Source organism: Tasmannia lanceolata, unplaced genomic scaffold, assembly GCF_043159265.1.
Source record: "Tasmannia lanceolata isolate RefF3 unplaced genomic scaffold, GAP_Taslan_0.1 ptg000029l, whole genome shotgun sequence".
Classification (NCBI taxonomy): domain Eukaryota; kingdom Viridiplantae; phylum Streptophyta; class Magnoliopsida; order Canellales; family Winteraceae; genus Tasmannia; species Tasmannia lanceolata.
Window position 1 is genome coordinate 18304 of NW_027518706.1, and position 22526 is coordinate 40829.

Sequence of the window (22526 nt, forward strand, 5' to 3'; positions counted from 1 at the left end):
GAGTCTCCTCAAACGTTCTCTACCCGTCTTGTATTCCGTATTGATAATTTGAGTCTTTTCAAATATTTTCCACTCGTCTTGTATTCCGGTATTGATAGTTTGAGTTTTCTCAAACGTTCTCTGCCCGTCTTGTAGTCCGGTATTGAAAGTTTGAGTTTTCTCAAAATACTTCTTTACCCGTTTTGGTAATTTCATAATCCGGTTTTGAGTCTTCTCAAGTATTCTTTACTCGTTTTAGCACTCGATAATTAGCCAAGTGATTCTTGGTTTAAATTGTCAATCAAAATCTTCATTCTTCCATGCAAGCACCGAGTTAAGAGTCGGTGAGAGGTTATCTCCCTTTTGTTTTCAGCCTTTGAGTCTCGTAGTGTTATTCTGTTGTTTCACCCTTGTGAATACCATTTTAAAATCAAAACCCAAAAATTTGCTTTTTCTTATTTTCGGGCCGGCCAAAATGTGTTGTCTTGTCAGCTTTGCCATTCGTGTGACAAGCACACTCTGCCAAAGAGGGGCATCTGTAGACACCCCATTTTGACCGTGCCCTACACCTCCTTGTTTTGTGCATAACCTTTTCAAATCAGTGTGTGTGGACCCCAAATTATGCCCTAGGCTAGCTTAGGGTCCCACCAGGGCCCCTGTAAAATTTTGTCAAGATCTGTGCACGTTTGCCTAGCAAACGAGCTAAGGCAGTGTCGTGGGACAAGTTCAGAAGGGTGGTGATTTAGCCAGAAAAGGGGTGCGCAGAAGCCTAGAAAACCAGTTCAAATATTCCGTAATGGGCTGTCCGGGGAGATATAAGGGTATGCAGATTAGTGTACAACTTAATTGAAGGGTGCATTATCCAGAAGCTGGGCATTTCTGTAAATAAGAAAGATTCCTTTCTTCTTTTGCAAGTAATCATTAGACCCTAATCTAGGTTAAGGGAGGTTAATGCTTAGGAACAGTTGGGAGAGCATCTTAGGAAGCTTCCTAGTTGGTTATGCCTCCTTTGATCCCAACCCTTGAACAAAAAGGCAATTTGGAGGGTTGGGATCAAAAGAGAGAAGATATTTTGCAAAAATTCTCCTCCCCTGTTTCCTACCTGGACCACATGCCCTGTATGGAAGAAAACCAAAATACATAGATGGGGGCTGCCCATGGAACGGCAAAGCTCTGAGTAATATCATTTCTATTTTTTTTTTCACCCATGCCACCCCCCTTTGCTGTGTAAAAGAGGGGTCATTGAATGCATTAGAGGGGTGTCCATGAAAGAGGGGGGGCATAATTTTTTATGGTTTTATAAGAGACCATCGAATTAGGGCAAAAGAGAGGATTTTCTTTTTCTGGTTTTTCTCTCGTTCAAAGCCGAGAAGAGAGAAAGAGAAAGTGAGAGAGGAAGAAGAAGAAGAGGGAGGAATCCGGCCACCCTTGCCGGAATCCCACCACCTCAATACCCATTTCCCCTAATATCCAAACCCACTTCAACCCTCCCTATTCCAGCCATCTCCTCCGATCTCTCTGGCCGGAATCCGGCAAGACACCTGCCTCATCAACCCCATTCCCACCACCACGAACCACCTCAAACCCATTCTCCTTCTTCTTTCTTCTCTTATTCTCAAAACCCCTAAAAATCCAAACCCACACCCACCTCCTCCATCTTCTTCTCCACCAGAACTTTTCCACCGGAGCTTCTCCACCCCAGCCACTCTTCTTCGCCCAATCTAACCCCATCCCCATCTCCGGCCGCCTCCATTGAGCCACACCCAACCACCAACATCCATCACAGCCACCACCTCCACGAACCCCATCTCCGGTCCCCACTCCAGCCACACCACCCCTTTCTTCTCCGGTCGGATTCTCACCGGAATCCGACCATCCGCCCATCTAAGCCACCATCACCACCCTTCTTCCACCTCCATCTTGTTTTTCTTCTTCTTCTTCTTCTTTTTCCCCATCTCCTACCTCACTCCTGCCGGAGCTCCAGCCAAATCCCACCGCCACCTCCAACCAGATTTGCAGACGCCTCCTCTCAGCCGCACCTCACTTCCATAACCACCATCACCAGCCATCTCTTCCACCTCTGTAACTCCGACCGCCATCTCCATTTACCGGCCATCTCCTCCGGCTCCATCTCTCCTACCTCCAAGTTCCGATTGGATTTTCACCCAAACCCTCATCACCAGCCATCTCTTCCACCTCTGTAACTCCGACCGCCAACTCCATCTTCTCCGGCCACTCTCACCAACTCCGGCCGACCACCACCTCTCTAAGACCCAAAACCCAAACCCATTTCAAATCTCATCAAACCCTCTTCAACTTTACTCTTTTTTTTTAGCAAAAATCAGAGCATCAGAGAGGGAGAAGAAATTGCAGAGAGGAAGAGAAATAGAGAGAGAGAGAGAGAGCGGGAGAGGAGAATCCGATCCTCTCTACCCATCTTCTCCGGTGGGTTCTTCACCGGAATCCGGCCGATATTCTTCAACCACCGCCGTCTCTACTTTCCGGGGAAAAGAAGGGAGGCTCAAGTCGGACAAAATTTTCCTAGAGCAAGGTGTTGTCAAGGACTCTTGGTGTCTAAATAAGGAAGAAGAGAGCTAGAATGGGGCTTTGTTAGCCATTTAAAGAAAAAGGGAGACGAAAGAATAAGGCAAGCTTCATCGTAGAAAGGAATTAATCTCTAATATCTTCTACTTATCATTTATGCTTTTGTTTGACCTCTGGAATCAATTTTTTGCATGCCTTGGATTGTGGTGATTGATGCTTTGGTATAATTTTTTTGTTTTTTGTAAAAGAAATCAGAGATGAGCTACGGTTACTCATTGGTTTGGCCATCAATTTATCCTTTGGCTGGGTATTGCAAGATCTGTAAATTGAATTCTTCTTCAGCTTTCTTAGTCACATTTCTGTGATTTGGTCCTCGAGAATGGATCAATTTGTTTCACTGCATTTTAATGGTGGTTTGGAGTTATTTATCCATGGGTTCTTTATCCAAAGGGTTTTCATGTTGAATGTATTTTCCTTCCTTTATTAGGATTATAATCTCAACTCCAAAAATAGAACCGAGTTCATAGCAATTTATGAAGGCACTACAGGACCTTGAGTTTGCCGGCCCATTCATAGGTTGTATGAGTTACTGTGTTTGACAAAGAATATGACATGATCCTAAATACTAATTTGATGTGATGCTCATATAGTTCCTGATCAAATTTTTTATTTTAACTCCAAAGGGTATCTGAGTTTGTATCGCAAGTAGGTGTTCAATGAAATATCAAGGTCTGATGGTGTTTATGTCATTGCTCATCATATGGCTGAATTTATGGGTTCCATGTCAGTAATTGGTTATGAACTGTATGCATTTTATATGATAAGCTGTATGTGGAAATCGATATTGGAATAAGGTTTAGCTGCTATGTCTTTGAAAATCCTGGGGTTATCGTACACTCTTCAAATTAATTTTATGAAGTCTTGATTTTTGAGGATTTGAATTTGAAGGCTACATTGCTTCTTCCATCACCTGTCTTTATATTCGTTGGTCATGATTTGTGCTTCTAAGGGTGGGGGAATATTAATTAGAAATCTTTAAGGTTTTGGTTAGATGTGATCGTCATTTATCCATGAGTGTTTGAGTCATTGTCTTGATGCTATGTATCTCAAAATTTGCATGACCAAACTGTCATTTGTCTCTACTTGGGTAATATGCATATAGTCTAATTGGCATTGTTAGTGTTAATATGTGACAGGGTCAGCAGCCTTGTTAGACCTTGACTTGGTGCGCCTCACCTTTTTGAGTAATTCATAGTGTAATTTGTGATGTGTCACCTTCTTAGGTTTTATCCATTAGTCCAGGGTTCTATCCCTTAGTTAGGAATTTGTGTAGCTCCATTGTAGGGGCGATGAAGGCGATAGCCCAAGCCCATCTTTAGGGGACTCGCTCAATCTATGTAGCGCTCCCCTCTTTTGTTTAGTAGGCCTACCCAACCTTTTTGGATTTCTTTTAACCATTATTTTTTTTTAAAAAAAAGAACCCTTCTCTGGGCAATGATAAGGTTACTTGGAGCTCGTCTTTATATTTTGTGGCTCACCGCTTCGCACTTGGATCTGCACAAGTTGATGTCCCCTGTATGCACTGAAATTTTTACTAATTGGAATTATCATAATCTTTTGATATTTCTAATACTCTTCTTATCTTAAGCATTGAGTTAGGTTCTGAAGATAATAATGAATGGACTGTTCAGGTGAGATTATCTTGAAGCTTATCATATTTGTTTAATTTTATAAATTATTTTAGGAAATAAGGAGATCAGATGACTACTCTATTCGATATTATCGACATGAGTACTGTCTGATTTCAAGGCGGGATTAGAAATATTATCATGTGTATTATGAAATCAGATGATTACTTTAGCATCATCTGATTTCATCCCCATATTGGGGTGGGGTTTGTGGTTGGGCATAGAAGTGTTTGATATTGTTTTTTTGCTTTATTAGGCTATCCAACGGCTGGTCTGGACTAATTAATGTTGCTTATCATTTTATGATTGCTATAGATTGTGTATTTTTTTTATTGAAAATTCTTCTTTGCTTAGCACTTGTTTTATTTTTTATAAGAATAGAATGGGTTTGCGATTATCTGGTAGCCTTTTCTTCTCTCTTTGATAGACTACCACAGTCTTATAGATTTCTGTTAAATTTCTTTAGATACTAGAATCCCCTCTCATTGCGAGGGCGATGAAGGCGCTAGCCCAAGCCCATCCTTAGGGGTCTTGCTCAGTCCAAGTAGCATACCCCTCCTTTGTATATAGGAGACTTGCCCAGTCTCATTCTCTTGCTAAACCTCCTCTTTGTGCGTCGTATGGTTTTGGGAGAACACCCTAATCGGCTTGGCAGCATACCCCTACCCTTATGGGTATTGGGTTGCACATTTGTTGCACCCTAGGGCTAGGCAGCTGTCCGGCCCGGCTGGGTGTTTTACCTTTGCCAAATATGCACAAGGTCTCTTATTCCTTTTTACGTCATTTGAGTCTCGGAGACAAGCCTTGTCTCATGTAGAGAGTTTCCCCTTTAGGAGGCTTACCTAGCCTCATGTTAGAGTGGCCTCCTCTTTTAGAGTGAGTCTTTGACTCGGTAGTGTTATTAGAGAGTCTCTGACTCATTTGTTCCCCCTCTTTAGTGTTGTTAGTTCGGAGTTTCTCCTTTAGATTTGTTGATTACTTCGCTTTTGATTAGAGGCTAACTCAGTCTTATTAGAGCTTTGCTTGCTTGGGATCTTGGATCATTTTCTCTCTTCTTGGGGCGCTATCTTTCTTGTTGTGGTTCGTCTCTTTGAGACGCTAGTTGCTTATTCGGGGTTTCACCTTTTGCTTTAGGGCTTTGCCCTAGTTTGTGGTACTACTTGCGTGTTCCTTTTAAGATTGAAAACATTTAAAGGTTTAGAGCATTGGAAAAGCTTTAAAATCCAAAAACATCATAAATTTGAAACTCAAAAACATTTAAAAACTTTAAAAATATCAAAAACATTTGAAAAACATAAAAAACCTTAAAAAAATCTAAAGTGTTGAGTGTTTCTTTTCGAAGCGTAGTTTGAGAGTTCGTTTCGAACTACGTTGGCTTGATCCTCTTCCACGAGGTACGTAGTGCAGCTTGGGATACATATCCCGAGTCCAGCCAAACTTTGTAAATAAAAATGCTTTAACCCTTCAACTTTAAAACCTTGTTTTTAACAAAAATCTTTCTCTAGAGTTAGGAGTTTGTCCTAGATAGAGAGTTTTAGAGTTAGGAGTTCGTCTTTGATTTGTTGTGTGTTTGTTTGTGTTTGTTTTAGAGTTAGGGGTTTGTCCTAGCTAGGAGTGCCTCCGTCCGGTTAGTTGGCGATTCACATCGCCGACTGATGACTAGGTCTTGGATACGTTAGCAATCCTATTGTTTTCCTTATGGCACACAGCCTAGTTACACATAGGTTGTAGGAACCACCTGCATTAGCTTAGGGCTAACCTGCATTTAGTTAGGGCATATAGGGTGTCCTAAAATCTACAATTCACTGGAATTTAAATAATCGTTCAAGAAGCTTTAATAATTAGTCCGGTCTTTTAGATCAAGTCTAAGATAGAGGTCTAGGTGTCTTAGGCATCTTAGCTTAGAATAGGTGCGAAGAACTACGTTGCCTTGATTCTCGTGGAGGCAGGGATACGTAGGCTTCTTTGGATGAATATCAGACCATCCGAGGACTCGGGCTGAATTGTTTTAGAGTCTTAGGATTTGTGGTGTTGTTATATTGTATATTTTGTTGTGTTTTCTTACTTTCTTGTACTGATCTTATACCTTTAGTTATAGCTTGAATGTGTTTGCACATCAGAACTTAGACACCAGTTAGGTATGTCACTCATAACCTAGTTATCATTAGGTGGCATTTATTTCGGTTCTCTTGTGTGTGCTTATTTTCATCTCCGAGACATGCATGATTAGATAGACATTTTCTCGGAGATGCGTGTTCCCATTTCACATGATTTTCGCTTGAAACTCTTCAAGGTTAATAATAAATGGCATAAGAGACCAAGTGTTCGCACTCGGGCGAATTGGGGGCGCTCTTCGGACCTTCTCCATTCGTCATCAGGCACTGACCTTTTGTATCTCTGGTTATCCATTGCAAACAGAGCATTTGTTTTGGTTCCATGGCGTGTCCATGGATGGCGACTCTGAGTTATTTTTAGGTACATCTTGGTTTCGAGCCCTGGCTCCTGATCAGGATGTATCTCTTTCTTTTTATATCGCCACTCATGCTATGCTGTGAGGGTGGCATCCGTTTCGAGAGTTCCTTGGCAGAGCTCTCTTCCGTTGTGGAGATCTTAGAGGATTGCAGGAGGGATCTCGCGTCCCTCGGCGCGGTCGTCGGATCGGGGTCCACAAGTTTATAAAAGGAAGACCATCCCGGCATTTTGTCATTGCTTTCTTTTTGAGATAGGTGTTTCTCCGCATTTTTTCCCTTTTTTCGGCAACATGTCTGGTTCCCCTTCGCGGGTTAGGGGCAAAGCCCCTCTTTCCCAGGAATCCTCAAGTGACCCCGACCTATCCTCCGACTCGGAGGAGGACCTTACGGCCCGTCGGAAAAGGGCTAGGAGGGACTCGGGCCCTCCCTCGGGCTTTCCCCCCCTTCGCCTCTCCTCCTTGCCTAGCAAGGACAAGTCGTCTCGCTCCTGTGTTGCCAAGGAGTGGTCTTTTTTCTTCCGGGCCTATCAGCAGGGGATGGAACTGCGTGGCCGGGTCTCGAAGATGGGTAAAGAGATTGAGGACTTGAAGCGGGAGAACGAGGCGTTACAGAGAAAGGTTCACGCCCTCAACGAGCAGCTGCTTGAATAAGAGGTGGACCCCTTGCTGGAGAGCTCCTAGAAAGAGGAGGGGGACCCTTCGGGAGAGGAGTCTTCTTCTGTTCGTTCGAGCGATTAGTTTCTGGCTTCCTTTGTTTTCCTGTTTCACTTTCCTTTCTCCCCCCTTCTTGTCGGGGGTTATGGGGCCTGCGTGCCATATGTTTGGTTTCTTACCCCCCCCCCCCCTTTTTTTTGTAGGCCTGTGGGCCAAAAGGATGTGAATGGATGGTTTCTTTATGAGTTTGTGCTGTGTTTCTTATGCTGCTTTTCCCATCTGTGTGGTGGTTAGTTTTATTTGAGAGGGAGTGGTGGTGATGAGGCCGGGCTTTTATAGGACCGGGCCCTTTCCACTGTATTTGGTATATATTTTCCTTGTTCCGAGGAATTGTGACAAACTTTGCCCGAACTTGCGCGGGGTTCCAAGCCTTTACCTAGCGCGTTTAGTTTCCTCCGCTTGTCGGGTTCGTATGTCGAGCTCTCGTGCCGTGGCTCTGGGTCCAGGCGCGTATTTTTCCTCTAGTGGCTTTGAGGTCGGATCTCTTTGCTTGGTTTCCCATCTCCGAACCCTTCCTTTTCATTAGATGGGGAGGAGTTGAAACTGGGCCAGCGTGGGCGATTTGAAGTCCGAGCCCTTCCTTTGATTAAGTGGCGAGGATTTGAAACTGGGCACGTGCGGGTGGTTCAAAATCCGAGCCCTTCCTTTCATTAGGTGGGGATTTTATAGGGATGACTTGCTGGGGGAAGTTTTTAAGTGGTAGGGGTAGCAACGTCTTTTCAGTCGGGGGGGGGGGGGGAATGACGCTTCGATTTCTGGCGGTTTCCTGGAATTCCCCAATCGGCGCCACGTGTGCGCGTCCCATCCGATTAGACAGGGAGGGAGATTAATCGACGGGTGTCGAAACCCTAGCTCTTTTTAAGGCTTTTTTAGGAATTTCATTCTTGCCTTATTTCTTCGTCTTCCTCGGGTGAAGTGGGCTTCCTTCTGCGGCGATTTCTCTGGGTGCTGCTCTTCCCCAACTTCTCTCTGGTTTTTGCCCTTCTTCGTTTATCTGCCTCGGTGAGTTCTGTGCTTTTTATTTCATTTGACATTTGATTATTTTACAATGCCTCTCGCAACCGGTTCTCAGAGTCTGTCTACCGAGTCAGTAGAAGTAGTGGAGAGGGCTCCGCCAAGGAAAAGGAGGCGGTTGGTAAAAGGCGGGGGCGGTGGCTCTCGAGATGAACAGCTGCCCAGGGAGTTGGAAGATAGCTCCGGGGTTTCTGGATCGTCGTTAGGGGCCGCTCCCTTTGAATCTCCCACTCGAGTTTCTTCTGCGCGCGAGGCAGAGATTATGGACATTCGGTCAGGTGCCGTTATCCGCCCTGGTCGGGTGGCGTCCTGTAAGAGTTCTTTGGAAGAAGGGGCAGCGGAGAGGATTAGGAGGGAGTTTCACATTCCCGAGGATTACGGGATTAGGGTTCCTTCTTTTAGGGATGGGGTGTGTGAGGGCGTTACGGAGGAAGAGGTAGCTTTCTACGTGGAGGCTTTTCGGGCGGGGATTAGGTTTCCGCTCTTGGGTATCATAGTAGAGGCCCTCGAGTTTTACTGGATGGCCCCCTCCCAACTGGCGCCCAATAGTTGGCGTACTCTCTTGGCTTTTGTGGCCAAGGCGGGTCTTCACAAGATTCAGCCTACCCTCCCTCTGCTGAGGAGTTGCGTTGCCCTTAGCCCATTGGTGAAGGTGGAGGACAGCTGGTTGTACCTGACCCAGCGTCCTCAGGTGAAGATCGCGGCGAACTTGCCCTCTTCCATTAAGAAGTGGAAAGAGGAGTACGTGTTTATTATTCCTCCGTCGGATGCTGGTTGGGGCTTCCCCCATTCTTGGAGGAGCTCCGTTGAGTGGCGAAGGAAATCCCTCACCGACGAGTCCGACTGTAGCAAGTTTGACTTGGAGAAGCTCGCCTCCGGGGAGGCTATTGATGTTTCTGAGTTTAGATGGGAGAGGGGTTTGAGGAGGTTCGGTCTGCTGGGTGCTATGGAGAGGAGGGCCCACTGCACGGGCGAGGAGGTGGGGAGAGTTCCGCCAGTCATCGCGGTGAGCCTTTTTCCCTGGGCTTGTCCCCCCTCCTTTTTTTTTAGCTGTCGTTTTCTTCGCTCTGAGTTGTTGTTGCTCTTCTGTTTTTGGCAGCAGGTATGTCTTCTTCTGGTGATGCTGGTAGGGGAAAGGGGGTTATGGCGACAGCGGCGAAGGGTCCAGCTAGCCGTCAGAAGATTCCCTCCGGCTTTATGGCTGCGGCCAGGAAAGACCAGTCGCAAACTAGGCTTCCCACGTCCGCGCCGTCTAGTTCTTCCGGTCGATCGGTCGGAGTGAAGGATACGGCTTGGTCTCCTCCTCGGGAGTTGGAGCCTTCCGCCAAGAGGGTTGCCCCTTCTTGTGCTAAACAGGGGAAAGCTGGTCGTGGGGCCCGTTCTCCTACCGCCTTTGCGGAGGACATGTCGAGCCGGCTAGAAGGGTCGGTTATGACCAAGCTGCTTCTTGAGAAAATGGAGTTTTCTCCGTAGTGCAACCGGGCGCAAGGAGAACTGTTTAAGCCTGAATGGAAGATCGGCGTTGAGGATGGCGTCCATGGGAATCCCCGAGTCGGGGTGGAGCTTGGGTTGATGACCGCCCTTCCTGGCGATGAGGCTGAGTTAGAAAACTTCCCCCGCAGGGCCCTGGGGGCCCGGTACCTTCATTCTATGTCCTGCGTAAGTACCAAGTGGCTGGCTTTTCCGCTTGCGTTTTTCCTTTTTGGTTGTCTTTGAGACTGCACGCGGCAATTCTTTAATGGTTCGCTAGTGGCGGGGGCTTTTGTAGGTTCAAAGTTACGCCAGGAAGATGATGCAGTACATGGTTGAGGACGAGTCCGAGATCGGTGCTTTCGAGGAGCGAGTCCACAAGCTGAGCGAGGACCTGGAGAAGGCCCAAGCCGAAAAGGCGACGCTTGACGACACCGTTTCTCAATTCCGGGGGGAAGTCCAGCTGTCCGAGGACGGGAGGAACTGTGCGGAAAATAACTTGGTGGTGACCCGACAAACGTACGCTGAGGAGCTTGTGAAAGCGCGGGAGGAATGGCGAGATTCTGAGGAGTTTTTTAAGGCCGCAGCCTCATTTAGCGTGGATATCGAGATGGATACTTTCGTCGAATGCCGGCGGCGCATTCGCGATGTTGATCCTTCCTTCCCTTTTGAGAAGTTGGTGCACGAGGCCGAGGAAGCCGTTCCGGATGATCTTTTGCCGGAACCAGTGGATACCACGAGACCGGTCGAGGATCCGACGGTTGCCCCAGATGCCTCTACTGTTATTGAGACCTCTGCGGGGGGTCGGTGAGGCTCGGACGCCTTGGGATTTTTTGCTTCTCTTTATGGTTCTATTGATGCGCTGGGTCTGTAATAGCTATTTGAACTCTCTCTTTTTTTCTTTTTTTTTTATATATACAACGCGTCGTGGGCCAGTTGAGCTTTTTGGTATGTTTCTTCGTGGCGGGTTGCTATTAAATTCTAATTTGGTCGGCAAGAATACTTCTAGTGCGCCTCTGTAGGGCGTCGCCTTAGGGCGTCTTGTTCGTAGAAGGGCCATCTTCCCCTCGAGCGATCAGCTCGGAGTTAATGGTTGCTGCCTGCCCTTTAAAAAGGGTAGGTTTTTTTTTCATGGGGAGCGTTTTAGGGTATTTTCGGGGGGATCAGCCTAGATGCTACCTCTGTCCCACTCCCTGTCTTCTTCCGGCCCTTTATTCATCATGGGCCGAAAAGTGGAGATGCGCATGGCTCAGGTGGGAACGCTATTCCATTGATTTGTAAAGGGGAATACATGGCTTTGCTCTGGAAACAACAAAAAGAAAACAAACAAAACATCCGTCATAACTTAAAATAAAACACGGACCTTACCCTTCCTTTTTACTGGTAAAACTCTCGGAGGTTATCTATGCTGCAACTTCGAGGGACTGGAGCCCCGTCAAGGTGCTCAAGCTGGTAGGCCCCGGGGCCGAGCGCTCGAACGACCCTGTAGGGTCCTTCCCATTTTGATGCGAGTTTCTTGGTGTTTCGGGGGTCGGATACCTCCGCACGCCGTAGTACTAGGTCTCCGGGCTTTACCGTGCGTTTTTTTACTCGGGCATTGTAGTATCGTGCCACCCTTTGTTGGTAGGAGGCGGTTCGGAGGAGGGCTTGCTCTCTTTTTTCGAGCACGAGATCGAGAGCATTCCGGAGGAGCTCAGAATTTCCTTGTTCGTCGTAGTTCTCCGTGCGGAAGCTGGAGAGGCCGATTTCCAACGGAATGACCGCTTCGGCCCCGAAAGTCAAACTAAAAGGGGACTCCCCGGTTGCGGTCCAGGGCGATGTCCGGTAGGCCCAGAGGACGCTAGGGAGTGCTTCTACCCAACACTTTCTGGCTTCTCCCAACCGGTTCTTGAGGCTTTTGAGCAAGATCCTGTTAGTTACCTCCACTTGTCAGTTGGCCTACGGGGGTGCTACGGAGGCGAAATGGTGTTCGATGCTCAGATTATCACAAAACCTGCCAAATTCAGCACTTGCGAACTGGGGTCCATTGTCTGTTACGAGTATTCTCGGAATGCCGAAACAGCAGACCACGTCATGATAAAAAAACTTCTCTGTCGCTTTTGAATTTGGCCTTGCCACGGCTTTAACTTCGACCCACTTGGTGAAGTAATCGATGGCGACGTACAACATCGTGTGCCCCTCGGGGGCTTTTGGGAATGGCCCGAGCAGGTCCATGCCCCACATGGAGAAAGGCAGGGGCCCTACCACCGCGGTGTACGGGGTGGCCGGTTGACGGGGGGTGGTAGCGAACCCCTGGCACAGACTGCATTTTTTGACAAATTCCTGGGCGTCTCTGAGGATTGTAGGCCAAAAGTAGTCGTGCCTTAAGATCTTCTGGGCTAGGATCCTGCTGCCTCCGTGGTCTCCGCAGATTCCCTCGTGTACCTCTCGTAGTGCGTATTCCGATTCAAAGGGTACCAGGCATCGGAGGTATGGCCATGTGTACGACCGTTTGTACAGCCTGGGTCCGTGGAGCACGTAGTGGGCGGCCTTTGCGGTTAGGCGTCGGGCTTCCAGCTTATCTTCGGGCAGTATCCCATCTTTTAGATACCGCATGATGGGGTCCATCCAGTTTGGTCCTGGTGGAATTTCCAAGACTTGTACTTCATCGATGCTGGGGTGGAGCAGTATCTCTGTGAGCACGGTATCGAAGTCATGGGTTTCTTCAGAGGTCATTTTTGACAGAGCATCCGCTCGATTGTTCATGTCTCGCGGTACCTGGAGAATCTCAACTTCCCCATTCTCTTCAGCTTCTCTTTTACCTTCTGGAGGTATCTCTTCATCCTGAACCCCCTGGCCTCGTATGCCCCGTTTACTTGCTCGGCGACCAACTGGGAATCGCTATAGACCTTTAACTTTCCTGCGCCGAGCTCCGCGGCTAGGCATAGCCCTGCCAATAAGGCCTCGTATTCAGCCTCGTTGTTGGAAGCTGTGAAATCTAGCCAGAGGGCGTACTCTACTGTGAATCCGTCGGGGCCGTGGAGGACCACTCCTGCCCCGCGCCGCGTTTTACCTACTGAGTCATCCACGTGCAGGGTCCAGTGAATCTCGCCGCTCTGTTCCGTCGGGTCGGGCCCCATGTCTTCGTAATCCATTTGCCCGGTGGGGCCCCTGGTCTTCTCCATTATTGCCGATTCCGTGGCAAGGGCTGTGGATTCCACTATAAAGTCGGCAAGGGCCTGGGATTTAATGGCCGGCCTTGGTCGGACCTGTATCTCGAACTCTCCTAACTCGACGGCCCAGCTTACCATCCTCCCCGAGGTCTCCGGTTTTTGGAGAATCCTCTTGAGGGGTTGGTCAGTCAAAAGTATTATGCGATGGGCCTGGAAGTAGGGGCGGAGTTTTCGGGCGGCGCTGACAACTGCGAGGGCGAATTTCTCTATGTTCAAGTACCGAACCTCCGCATCGTGGAGGGTCTTGCTTACATAGTACACCCGGTGTTCCCTCTTGTCGCTCTGTTTGGCCAATACCGCACTTACCACTGTAGGGCTGATGATACAAAAATAATTCTTCCCCCGGCTCAGGTTTGGCTAGTATGGGCGGTGTTTGGAGGTATTGTTTCAAGGCGTCGAAAGCTTCTTGACAGGCCGGGGTCCATTCGAATTCTCGTATGTTTTTTAGCTGTTTAAATAAGGGCTGACATTTCTCCGCCGACTTTGGCATGAAACGGCCGAGGGCGATGATTCGTCCCGCAAGCTGCTGCACCTCTACCGCTGTTGCCGAGGGCTCCATGTCTAGGATCGCCAGGATTTTTTCGGGGTTGGCCTCGATGCCTCTCTGGCTAACCATGAACCCTAAGAACTTTCCAGAAGTCACCCCAAAGGCGCATTTTACGGGATTCAGCTTCATCCGGGCTTGTCGCAAGGTGTCAAAGGTTTCTTGAAGGTCGGAGATGTGTTTGGAGGCTTCCAAGCTTTTTACCAACATGTCATCTACATACACCTCCACGTTTCTTCCGATCTGCTTTCAGAATAGCTTATTTACGAGCCGTTGGTATGTGGTCCCCGCGTTTTTCAACCCGAAGGGCATGACGGTATAGCAGTAGACGCCCTGATCGGTGATGAACGCAGTTTTCGGAATGTCTGGTTCGTGCATTTTTACCTGATTGTAACCGGAGAAGGCATCTAGGAAGGTGAGGAGCTCGTGCCCAGATGTGGCGTTGAAATACTCAAGAGGGGGGGTGAATTGAATTTAACTCAATATTAGGCCTTTTGAAAATTATCTATAAACCCTAATTGGAATTTTTCTTCACTTAATTAAATATTTGGTTAGTGCAAATATAATTGAAAGAACAAAGTGAAATGCCAAGCCAAACAATAATGGAAATGCAAGAGTGAGAAATGACACACCGATATATAGTGGTTCGGCCAACGGCCTACTCCACTCTACTCAAGGTCGCACTTGAGGGATTCCACTATTGGAGACCTCCACGATGCCCGGCTCCGAGGCGGTTACAATTCCAAGGGATATTAAACAAGGATGCCCTTACACCTTTACAAAGACTCTCCTTCTCCGCCGAGTTCTAAGCGGTTGCTCTCTAGGGAATTAAAAAAGGAATGCTCTAGCCACCTATACAAGATATGGAAGATTTGATAGCTTGGCTTCTTCTTGAAAGCTTGATGCCCTTTGTAGTTCCTTGATTGCTCTTCAACAAAGATTGCAAGTGATAGCTCTAAATCCAAACTCAATAGGTTCACAAGTGAAAGGCAAGTTTGGAAAAACAAAATCTTAAGCTTGAAAGGGTTGCAAGTTTGCTTGAGTGCTTAAGATGGTTTTTCAAAAATCAAGAGAGAGGAAATAATCCTCTAGAAGTTGTATAAATAGTATCTCCTCAAAATATGACCGTTTGGGCTTAAGAGAATAAGAAAACAATTTTTTAATCAAAACCCAACGGCTCTTTTTTGAGCTATCGCAAGGTTCTCGGAGTTCCGAGAAATATTCTCGGAGTTCCGAGACAACGGTCAGAAGAAATAAAATTTCTACTGGACCATTTCTCGGAGTTCCGAGAAAATGTCCAGACGCTACTGGACCTTTTCTCGGAGTTCCGAGGGAACTCTCGGAGTTCCGAGGGAACTCTCGGAGTTCCGAGCTCGGAGCTCCGAGACAAATCTCGGAGTTCCGAGAAGCCTAAAAATCCGCAGTTTTTGATTTTTATTGCTTGTTTGATTTTTAGCTTTTGGAACTCAACTCCTATGGTTATTTTGGAATGTTTAAAAGGGTCCCAACATGTTGGTCCACCACATAACCATTCACTAATCCATTTTAAGTTCTTAAGTGTTCTTTGAAAAACAAATTGAAAACACTTTGAAAACGTTTTGCCTTGACTTGAAAATCTAAAGAGAAAGGATGTACAATGATACCTATGCAATCTTCGATCCCTCTTTAGCATTGGTCTTCAAATGATCTTCCATCTTTGGATGCTTGCTTGAGTGATGATGTGAGCTACACTTAGCTCCTTTGGCTCTTGTTTGGTACACCTTTAAGCATGACCAAGTTGAGTGTTGGTTTCTTCAACGATCAATCCTATCTTAAACACAACACTTCAAAGCAAATTGATTAGTATTCAAAAACACAATCAATTATGTTTAGAATCATCAAAACAAGATAGGAGAGTAGACCCTTGGGCTTACAATCTCCCCCTTTTTTATGATGACAAACAAAATTAATTATGAGGTGTGTGTGGAGTGACATAGTAGGCAAGTGAATACTGGAACTCCCCCTCAATATATGCACACATATAAATGATACAAGTTATAAGCAAGTGGTGCATATAGTCAATTGAATAGATAATCAATTTCAAACTTCTCCCCCTTTTGTCATCGACAGAAAGGGTGTAAAAAAAATTTAGGAGTGGATAACTCCCCCTAAATCAATGCTTATGGTATAAAATATATAACCAAGTAATGCACATATACCTGTTCATGATCGAGATGTTGACATATGTCAAGATGTTAGGTATTTTAATTAAAGTGAAGATACCTCTCCAACTTAGAAAAAACTAAGAAGGCTAAGAATATCAATTGAGTGATTTTTAAGATTAAAAATTTGACATCTCATTCATGCAGATACTACCAAACAAAGATTATATATATAAATACTATATAGATAAGCTGGTTAAAGGCACAAAGTATTTATTTGGCAATTTCTTTGATTTGATCCGCACTCCATATGTTTAAGGCACTTCGGATATAGCAAATTCTATCATCACTAAGGGGTTTTGTAAAGATATCCGCTAATTGTTCTTCAGTGTTGATATATTTTAAGCAAATATCCCCCTTTTGTGAGTGATCTCTAATGAAGTGGTGCCTGATCTCAATATGTTTTGTTTTTGAGTGTTGTATGGGGTTCTTTGTTAAGCTTATAGCACTAGTGTTGTCACATTGGATGAGAATATTGTCCATTTTAATTGCATAGTCCATCAATGTGCTTTTCATCCATAGGACTTGAGCACAGCAAGCTCCAGCTGCCACATATTCTGCTTCTGTTGTGGACAGAGCTACTGAATTTTGCTTCTTGCTAAACCATGAAACAAGTGATTTACCCAAGAATTGGCAAGTCCCACTAGTGCTTTTCCTATCTACTCTACATCCAGCAAAGTCTGCATCTGAATATCCGATGAGAGTGAAGGAAGATGATCTTTCATACCACAGTCCTAGACTTTGGGTTCCTCTTAAGTACTTGAAGATCTTCTTAACTGCTGATAGGTGAGATTCTTTAGGATCCGATTGAAATCGAGCACAGAGACAGACAGTAAACATAATGTCTGGTCTGCTGGCTGTCAAATAGAGCAAACTACCTATCATACCCCTATACAATTTCTAATCCACAGATTTGCCAAATTCATCTTTTTCTAGCTTAGCAGTAGTACTCATGGGAATTCTTGATGTCTTACTGCTATCCATGCCATACTTCTTTAATAACTCCTTTGTATATTTTTCTTGATTTAAAAATATTACATTTTTGTATTGTTTAATTTGGAGTCCTAAGAAGTAGGTTAACTCTCCCATCATGCTCATTTCAAATTCATTTTTCATTAAGGTTGCAAATTCATCACACAATTTTTGATTAGTTGAGCCACAGATGGTATCATCCACATAGATTTGGACAAGGAGGATATCATGATTTTCTCTTTTGATAAATAAGGTTTTATCCACCTTTCCCATCTCGAATCCCTTTTCAACTAAGAAAGTGCAAAGCCTCTCATACCAAGCTCTAGGAGCTTGCTTTAATCCATATAAAGCTTTATCAAGCCTGAAGACATGATTTGGATGTTTGAAGTCTTCAAAACCTGGAGGTTGCTCAACATACACTTCCTCTTGGATATAGCCATTTAGGAAGGCACTTTTGACATCCATTTAATATAGTTTAAATCCTTTATGAGATGCATATGCCAAAAGTATCCTAATAGCCTCCATACGGGCAACATGAGCAAATGTCTCATCATAATCTATCCCTTCCTCCTGATTGTACCCTTGGGCTACAAGCCTAGCTTTATTCCTAGTGATAATTCCATTTTCATCCAATTTATTTCTATACACCCATCTCGTGCCAATGACTGGATGATCACTAGGTCTAGGTACTAGCCTCCACACTTTGTTCCTTTCGAATTGACTTAGCTCTTCTTGCATAGCCATCAACCAATATTCATCCTTTTCAGCTTCCTTGATGGATTTTGGTTCTAATTCGGATAGGAACGCCAAATTGTTACTCACACTACGATAGTATGATCTAGTTCTTACTGGCAATGTGGCATCACCTAAAATTTGGGATTCAGGATGATCTACCAATGTTCTCCTATCCCTAGGCAATGAGTCATCATTTTCATTTTCTACTTCCTCACTAGGTAATGTATGACTTGTTGATGCATGAGGAGGAGCACTCAATTTTGGAAAAAGATGTTCAATGGGTTCATCCTCATCATGTGGCATTTCTTGTGGTGTTGGCTCTCTTTCATCAAATGTCACATGCATGGATTCTTCTACTACTAGGGTTCTCCTATTAAATACTCTATATGCCTTGCTATGAGAAGAATACCCTAAGAATATTCCATCATCCAATTTCCTATCAAATTTGTGTAGATTATCTTTGATGTTTAAAATAAAGCATTTACATCCAAACACTCTAAAATAGCTTATATTTGGTTTCAAGTTTTTCCAAAGCTCATAAGGTGTTTTCTTATAAATTGGCCTTAGATATACCCTGTTTATGATATAGCAAGCGGTGCTAACCGTTTCCGCCCAAAAATATCTAGGGAGATCATTTTCATGCAACATAGTTCTAGCCATTTCTTGGAGAGTTCGATTCTTTCTTTCTACTACTCCATTTTGTTGAGGTGTTCTAGGTGCGGAAAAATTATGTTTTATGCCATGTTCATTACAATAAGTGTCAAAATGTACATTTTCAAATTCAGTTCCATGATCACTTCTAATGTATGAGATAGCAACACCTTTTTCATTTTGTATTTGATTGCACAATGTAAGGAAGTTTTCATAAGTTTCATCTTTGTGTGCTAGAAATATGACCCATGTGAATCGTGAGTAGTCATCCACAACTACAAACACGTACCTCTTTCCACCTAGGCTACTAGTCTTCATTGGTCCAAAAAGATCCATATGAAGTAGCTCCAAGGGGTAGGAAGTTGAGATCATATTTTTAGGTGCAAATGAGCTTTTCAATTGTTTTCCTAATTGACAAGTTCTACAAATGTGATCCTTGATGAATTTGAACTTAGGCAATCCTCTAACACTTTCTTTTGAGGAGAGGGTCGAAATGAGATCCATTCCGGCATGACCCAACCTCCTATGCCATAGCTAAGAATCCTCACTAATGGCATTAAGACAAGTTACATTTTGGAGTCTAAGATCATCTAATCCAATTGTGTAAATGTTATTGTCTCTAGAACCTATGAATTTGACTACTCCATCTATCTTATTTTTAACAATGCATTTATCGGAATTGAAGACAACTTCAAAACCATTATCACATAATTGACTAATGCTAATAAGATTATGGGACAAGCCATCAACAAATAGTACATCATGTATGGGAGAGGTAGAGTTACCTATGGTGCCTTCACCTTTGACTTTTCCTTTCTTATCATCTCCAAAGGTAACGTCTCCACCATCCTTGAGCGATAGGGATGCGAATTGAGTAAGGTCTCCGGTCATATGTCTAGAGCATCCACTATCAAGGTACCATGTGTTCTTCTTGTTATGGCTTTTAAGGCATACCTACATATGAATAGGCAAGTGAGATCCCTTAGGTACCCAAATCTTCCTAATCTTGCTATGTTCATTTGTTTTCACATTAGAGTTCAACTTAATCTTATCTTGTTTAGCATGTAAGCAAGCAACCTTGTAATGACCTTCTAGACCACAATAAAAGCAAATTTTGGTACCGCTAGAAGAAACCTTTTCAAGTTTAGTTTTATAGTTGGATATTGTGGTGTTCCATTTATGTCCAAGTCCACTTTTGTCACTTGACATTCTTTGAAGATTTACAAGCCTATCCAATTTTAATGAACTATTTTCAAATTTTTCAAAAAGTTTCTTTAGTTCATCATACTCAAAAGATAATCTACCATTTTCATGCTTTAGATTGTTGTTTTCATTTGAGAGTTCTTGTCGGTTTTTATTTAAGATTTTGATAGAAGCATTTAACTCATGAATTTCTACTTTGTATTTTTCATTCTTATCATCTAAAAATTCATGATCCTTTTTTAACCAACCAAATTCTTTTGTCATGTTAGCAAGAGAATTTTCAAGTGATGCAATTTTATCAAATTGAATTTCAAGTTCATCATTTGCATTTTGTAGGGAATCAAGAACTTCTTTTAAAACAATAACATCATTTAAAGTGTTTACCTCATTGTTGTCGTTTGTTGAGGCCATGAAGCATACGTTCCTTGCTATCAAGCAATCTTCGCCATCATTTTGTTCGCCTTCGCTTTCAATTTCCTCATCCCATGTGGCGGTCATTCCTTTCTTGCCTTCTCTTCTCTTGAAGCGGTTGTTTGAAGTGGGTTCATTGTTGAGTGGACAATCCGGGCGAATGTGTCCAAGCTTCTTGCAACCGTAACATCGTGGTTGACAAGATCCATCACCGAGTTCTTCTTTCTTCTTGAATGGAGGGTTTGTCCTTCTATTTCTCATCCCTCCCATGTTCCTTTGCAAGAATTTGATCCTTCTTGTTAGGAGGGCAACTTCATCTTCCATGTCTTCTTTTGCATCTTCATTTTCACCTATATTACAAGCAAAAGCAATTCCTTTTCCTTTTTCGATTTTAGATTCGATTTCGGGTGCTTTTGTTTTGAAAATCATTTCATGGGTGATCAAGGACCCTATTAGTTCATCTAGGTTCAATGTGTTCATGTCCTTGGCTTCGGTGATTGCGGAGGTTTTGGATTCCCAAGACAAAGGTAAGGATCTAAGGATTTTAGTCACTAAATCTCTATTGGAAAATTGTTTTCCAAGACCCCTTAATCCATTTACAAGATTGGTGAATCTAGTGTACATGTCGGCAATTGTTTCATCGGGTGTCATTTGAAAGAGTTCGTATTGCCGAAAAAGATGGTTCATTTTAGATTCTTTTACTTGATTGGTTCCCTCATGGGTGACTTCTAAAGTGTCCCAAATTTCCTTAGCCGAATTTAAATTTGATACTCTATTGAATTCTCCGGGAGATAGAGCACAAATAAGAGAATTCATGGCTTTGGCATTATAATTCGAAGCTTGTTGTTCGGCTTCGGTCCAATCATTTAAATTTCTTGTGGGTAAGATGTATTCATTATTAATTGCTCTCCACATTTGATAGTCTTGGGTTAAAAAGATTTTCATTTTGGTTTTCCAAAAACCATAGTTTGTTCCATCAAAATAGGGTGGCCTAGTGTTTGAATAACCTTCATGGTGTTGAGGGTAGTTTGCCATTTTAGAATCTTTACTCTAGACCGGTTAGGGTTTTCTAAAAATTAGAGACGAGGCTCTGATACCAATTGAAATACTCAAGAGGGGGGGTGAATTGAATTTAACTCAATATTAGGCCTTTTGAAAATTATCTATAAACCCTAATTGGAATTTTTCTTCACTTAATTAAATATTTGGTTAGTGCAAATATAATTGAAAGAACAAAGTGAAATGCCAAGCCAAACAATAATGGAAATGCAAGAGTGAGAAATGACACACCGATATATAGTGGTTCGGCCAACGGCCTACTCCACTCTACTCAAGGTCGCACTTGAGGGATTCCACTATTGGAGACCTCCACGATGCCCGGCTCCGAGGCGGTTACAATTCCAAGGGATATTAAACAAGGATGCCCTTACACCTTTACAAAGACTCTCCTTCTCCGCCGAGTTCTAAGCGGTTGCTCTCTAGGGAATTAAAAAAGGAATGCCCTAGCCACCTATACAAGATATGGAAGATTTGATAGCTTGGCTTCTTCTTGAAAGCTTGATGCCCTTTGTAGTTCCTTGATTGCTCTTCAACAAAGATTGCAAGTGATAGCTCTAAATCCAAACTCAATAGGTTCACAAGTGAAAGGCAAGTTTGGAAAAACAAAATCTTAAGCTTGAAAGGGTTGCAAGTTTGCTTGAGTGCTTAAGATGGTTTTTCAAAAATCAAGAGAGAGGAAATAATCCTCTAGAAGTTGTATAAATAGTATCTCCTCAAAATATGACCGTTTGGGCTTAAGAGAATAAGAAAACAATTTTTTAATCAAAACCCAACGGCTCTTTTTTGAGCTATCGCAAGGTTCTCGGAGTTCCGAGAATCATTCTCGGAGTTCCGAGAATTCTCGGAGTTCCAAGACAACGGTCAGAAGAAATAAAATTTCTACTGGACCATTTCTCGGAGTTCCGAGAAAATGTCCAGACGCTACTGGACCTTTTCTCGGAGTTCCGAGGGAACTCTCGGAGTTCCGAGCTCGGAGCTCCGAGACAAATCTCGGAGTTTCGAGAAGCCTAAAAATCCGCAGTTTTTGATTTTTATTACTTGTTTGTTTTTTAGCTTTTGGAACTCAACTCCTATGGTTATTTTGGAATGTTTAAAAGGGTCCCAACATGTTGGTCCACCACATAACCATTCACTAATCCATTTTAAGTTCTTAAGTGTTCTTTGAAAAACAAATTGAAAACACTTTGAAAACGTTTTGCCTTGACTTGAAAATCTAAAGAGAAAGGATGTACAATGATACCTATGCAATCTTCGATCCCTCTTTAGCATTGGTCTTCAAATGATCTTCCATCTTTGGATGCTTGCTTGAGTGATGATGTGAGCTACACTTAGCTCCTTTGGCTCTTGTTTGGTACACCTTTAAGCATGACCAAGTTGAGTGTTGGTTTCTTCAACGATCAATCCTATCTTAAACACAACACTTCAAAGCAAATTGATTAGTATTCAAAAACACAATCAATTATGTTTAGAATCATCAAAACAAGATAGGAGAGTAGACCCTTGGGCTTACAGGCGTCGATGAGCTGGTATATACGCGGGAGCGGGTAAGGGTCTTTTGGGCAGGCTCGGTTTAGGTCTGTAAAGTCTATACAGGCCCGCCAGCCCCCACTGGTCTTCTTAACCATGACCACATTGGACAGCCACTCGAGGTACCGGATC

The 22526-nt window shown here is 43.9% G+C and overlaps 1 protein-coding gene across 1 annotated transcript; it reads right to left on the minus strand.

Annotated features, from left to right (window-relative positions):
• Positions 1-12620: 12620 nt before the first annotated feature.
• On the minus strand, positions 12621-13650 carry LOC143859383 (uncharacterized). The gene is made up of 2 exons (XM_077370100.1): positions 13560-13650; positions 12621-13399 (listed from the first exon to the last, which is right to left on the minus strand). The coding sequence occupies exons 1-2, from the start codon at positions 13648-13650 to the stop codon at positions 12621-12623; spliced, it is 870 nt and encodes a 289-aa protein (XP_077226215.1).
• Positions 13651-22526: the final 8876 nt, after the last annotated feature.

Excerpts from the sequence above, each read along its gene's own strand:
- LOC143859383 (XM_077370100.1), bottom strand. The coding sequence starts at position 13,650 with ATGGAGCCCTCGGCAACAGCGGTAGAGGTGCAGCAGCTTGCGGGACGA. Across the intron at positions 13,400-13,559 it reads GCCAAAGTCGGCGGAGAAAT|TGGTAAGTGCGGTATTGGCC; the intron begins GTCAGCCCTTAT and ends TCAGCCCTACAG.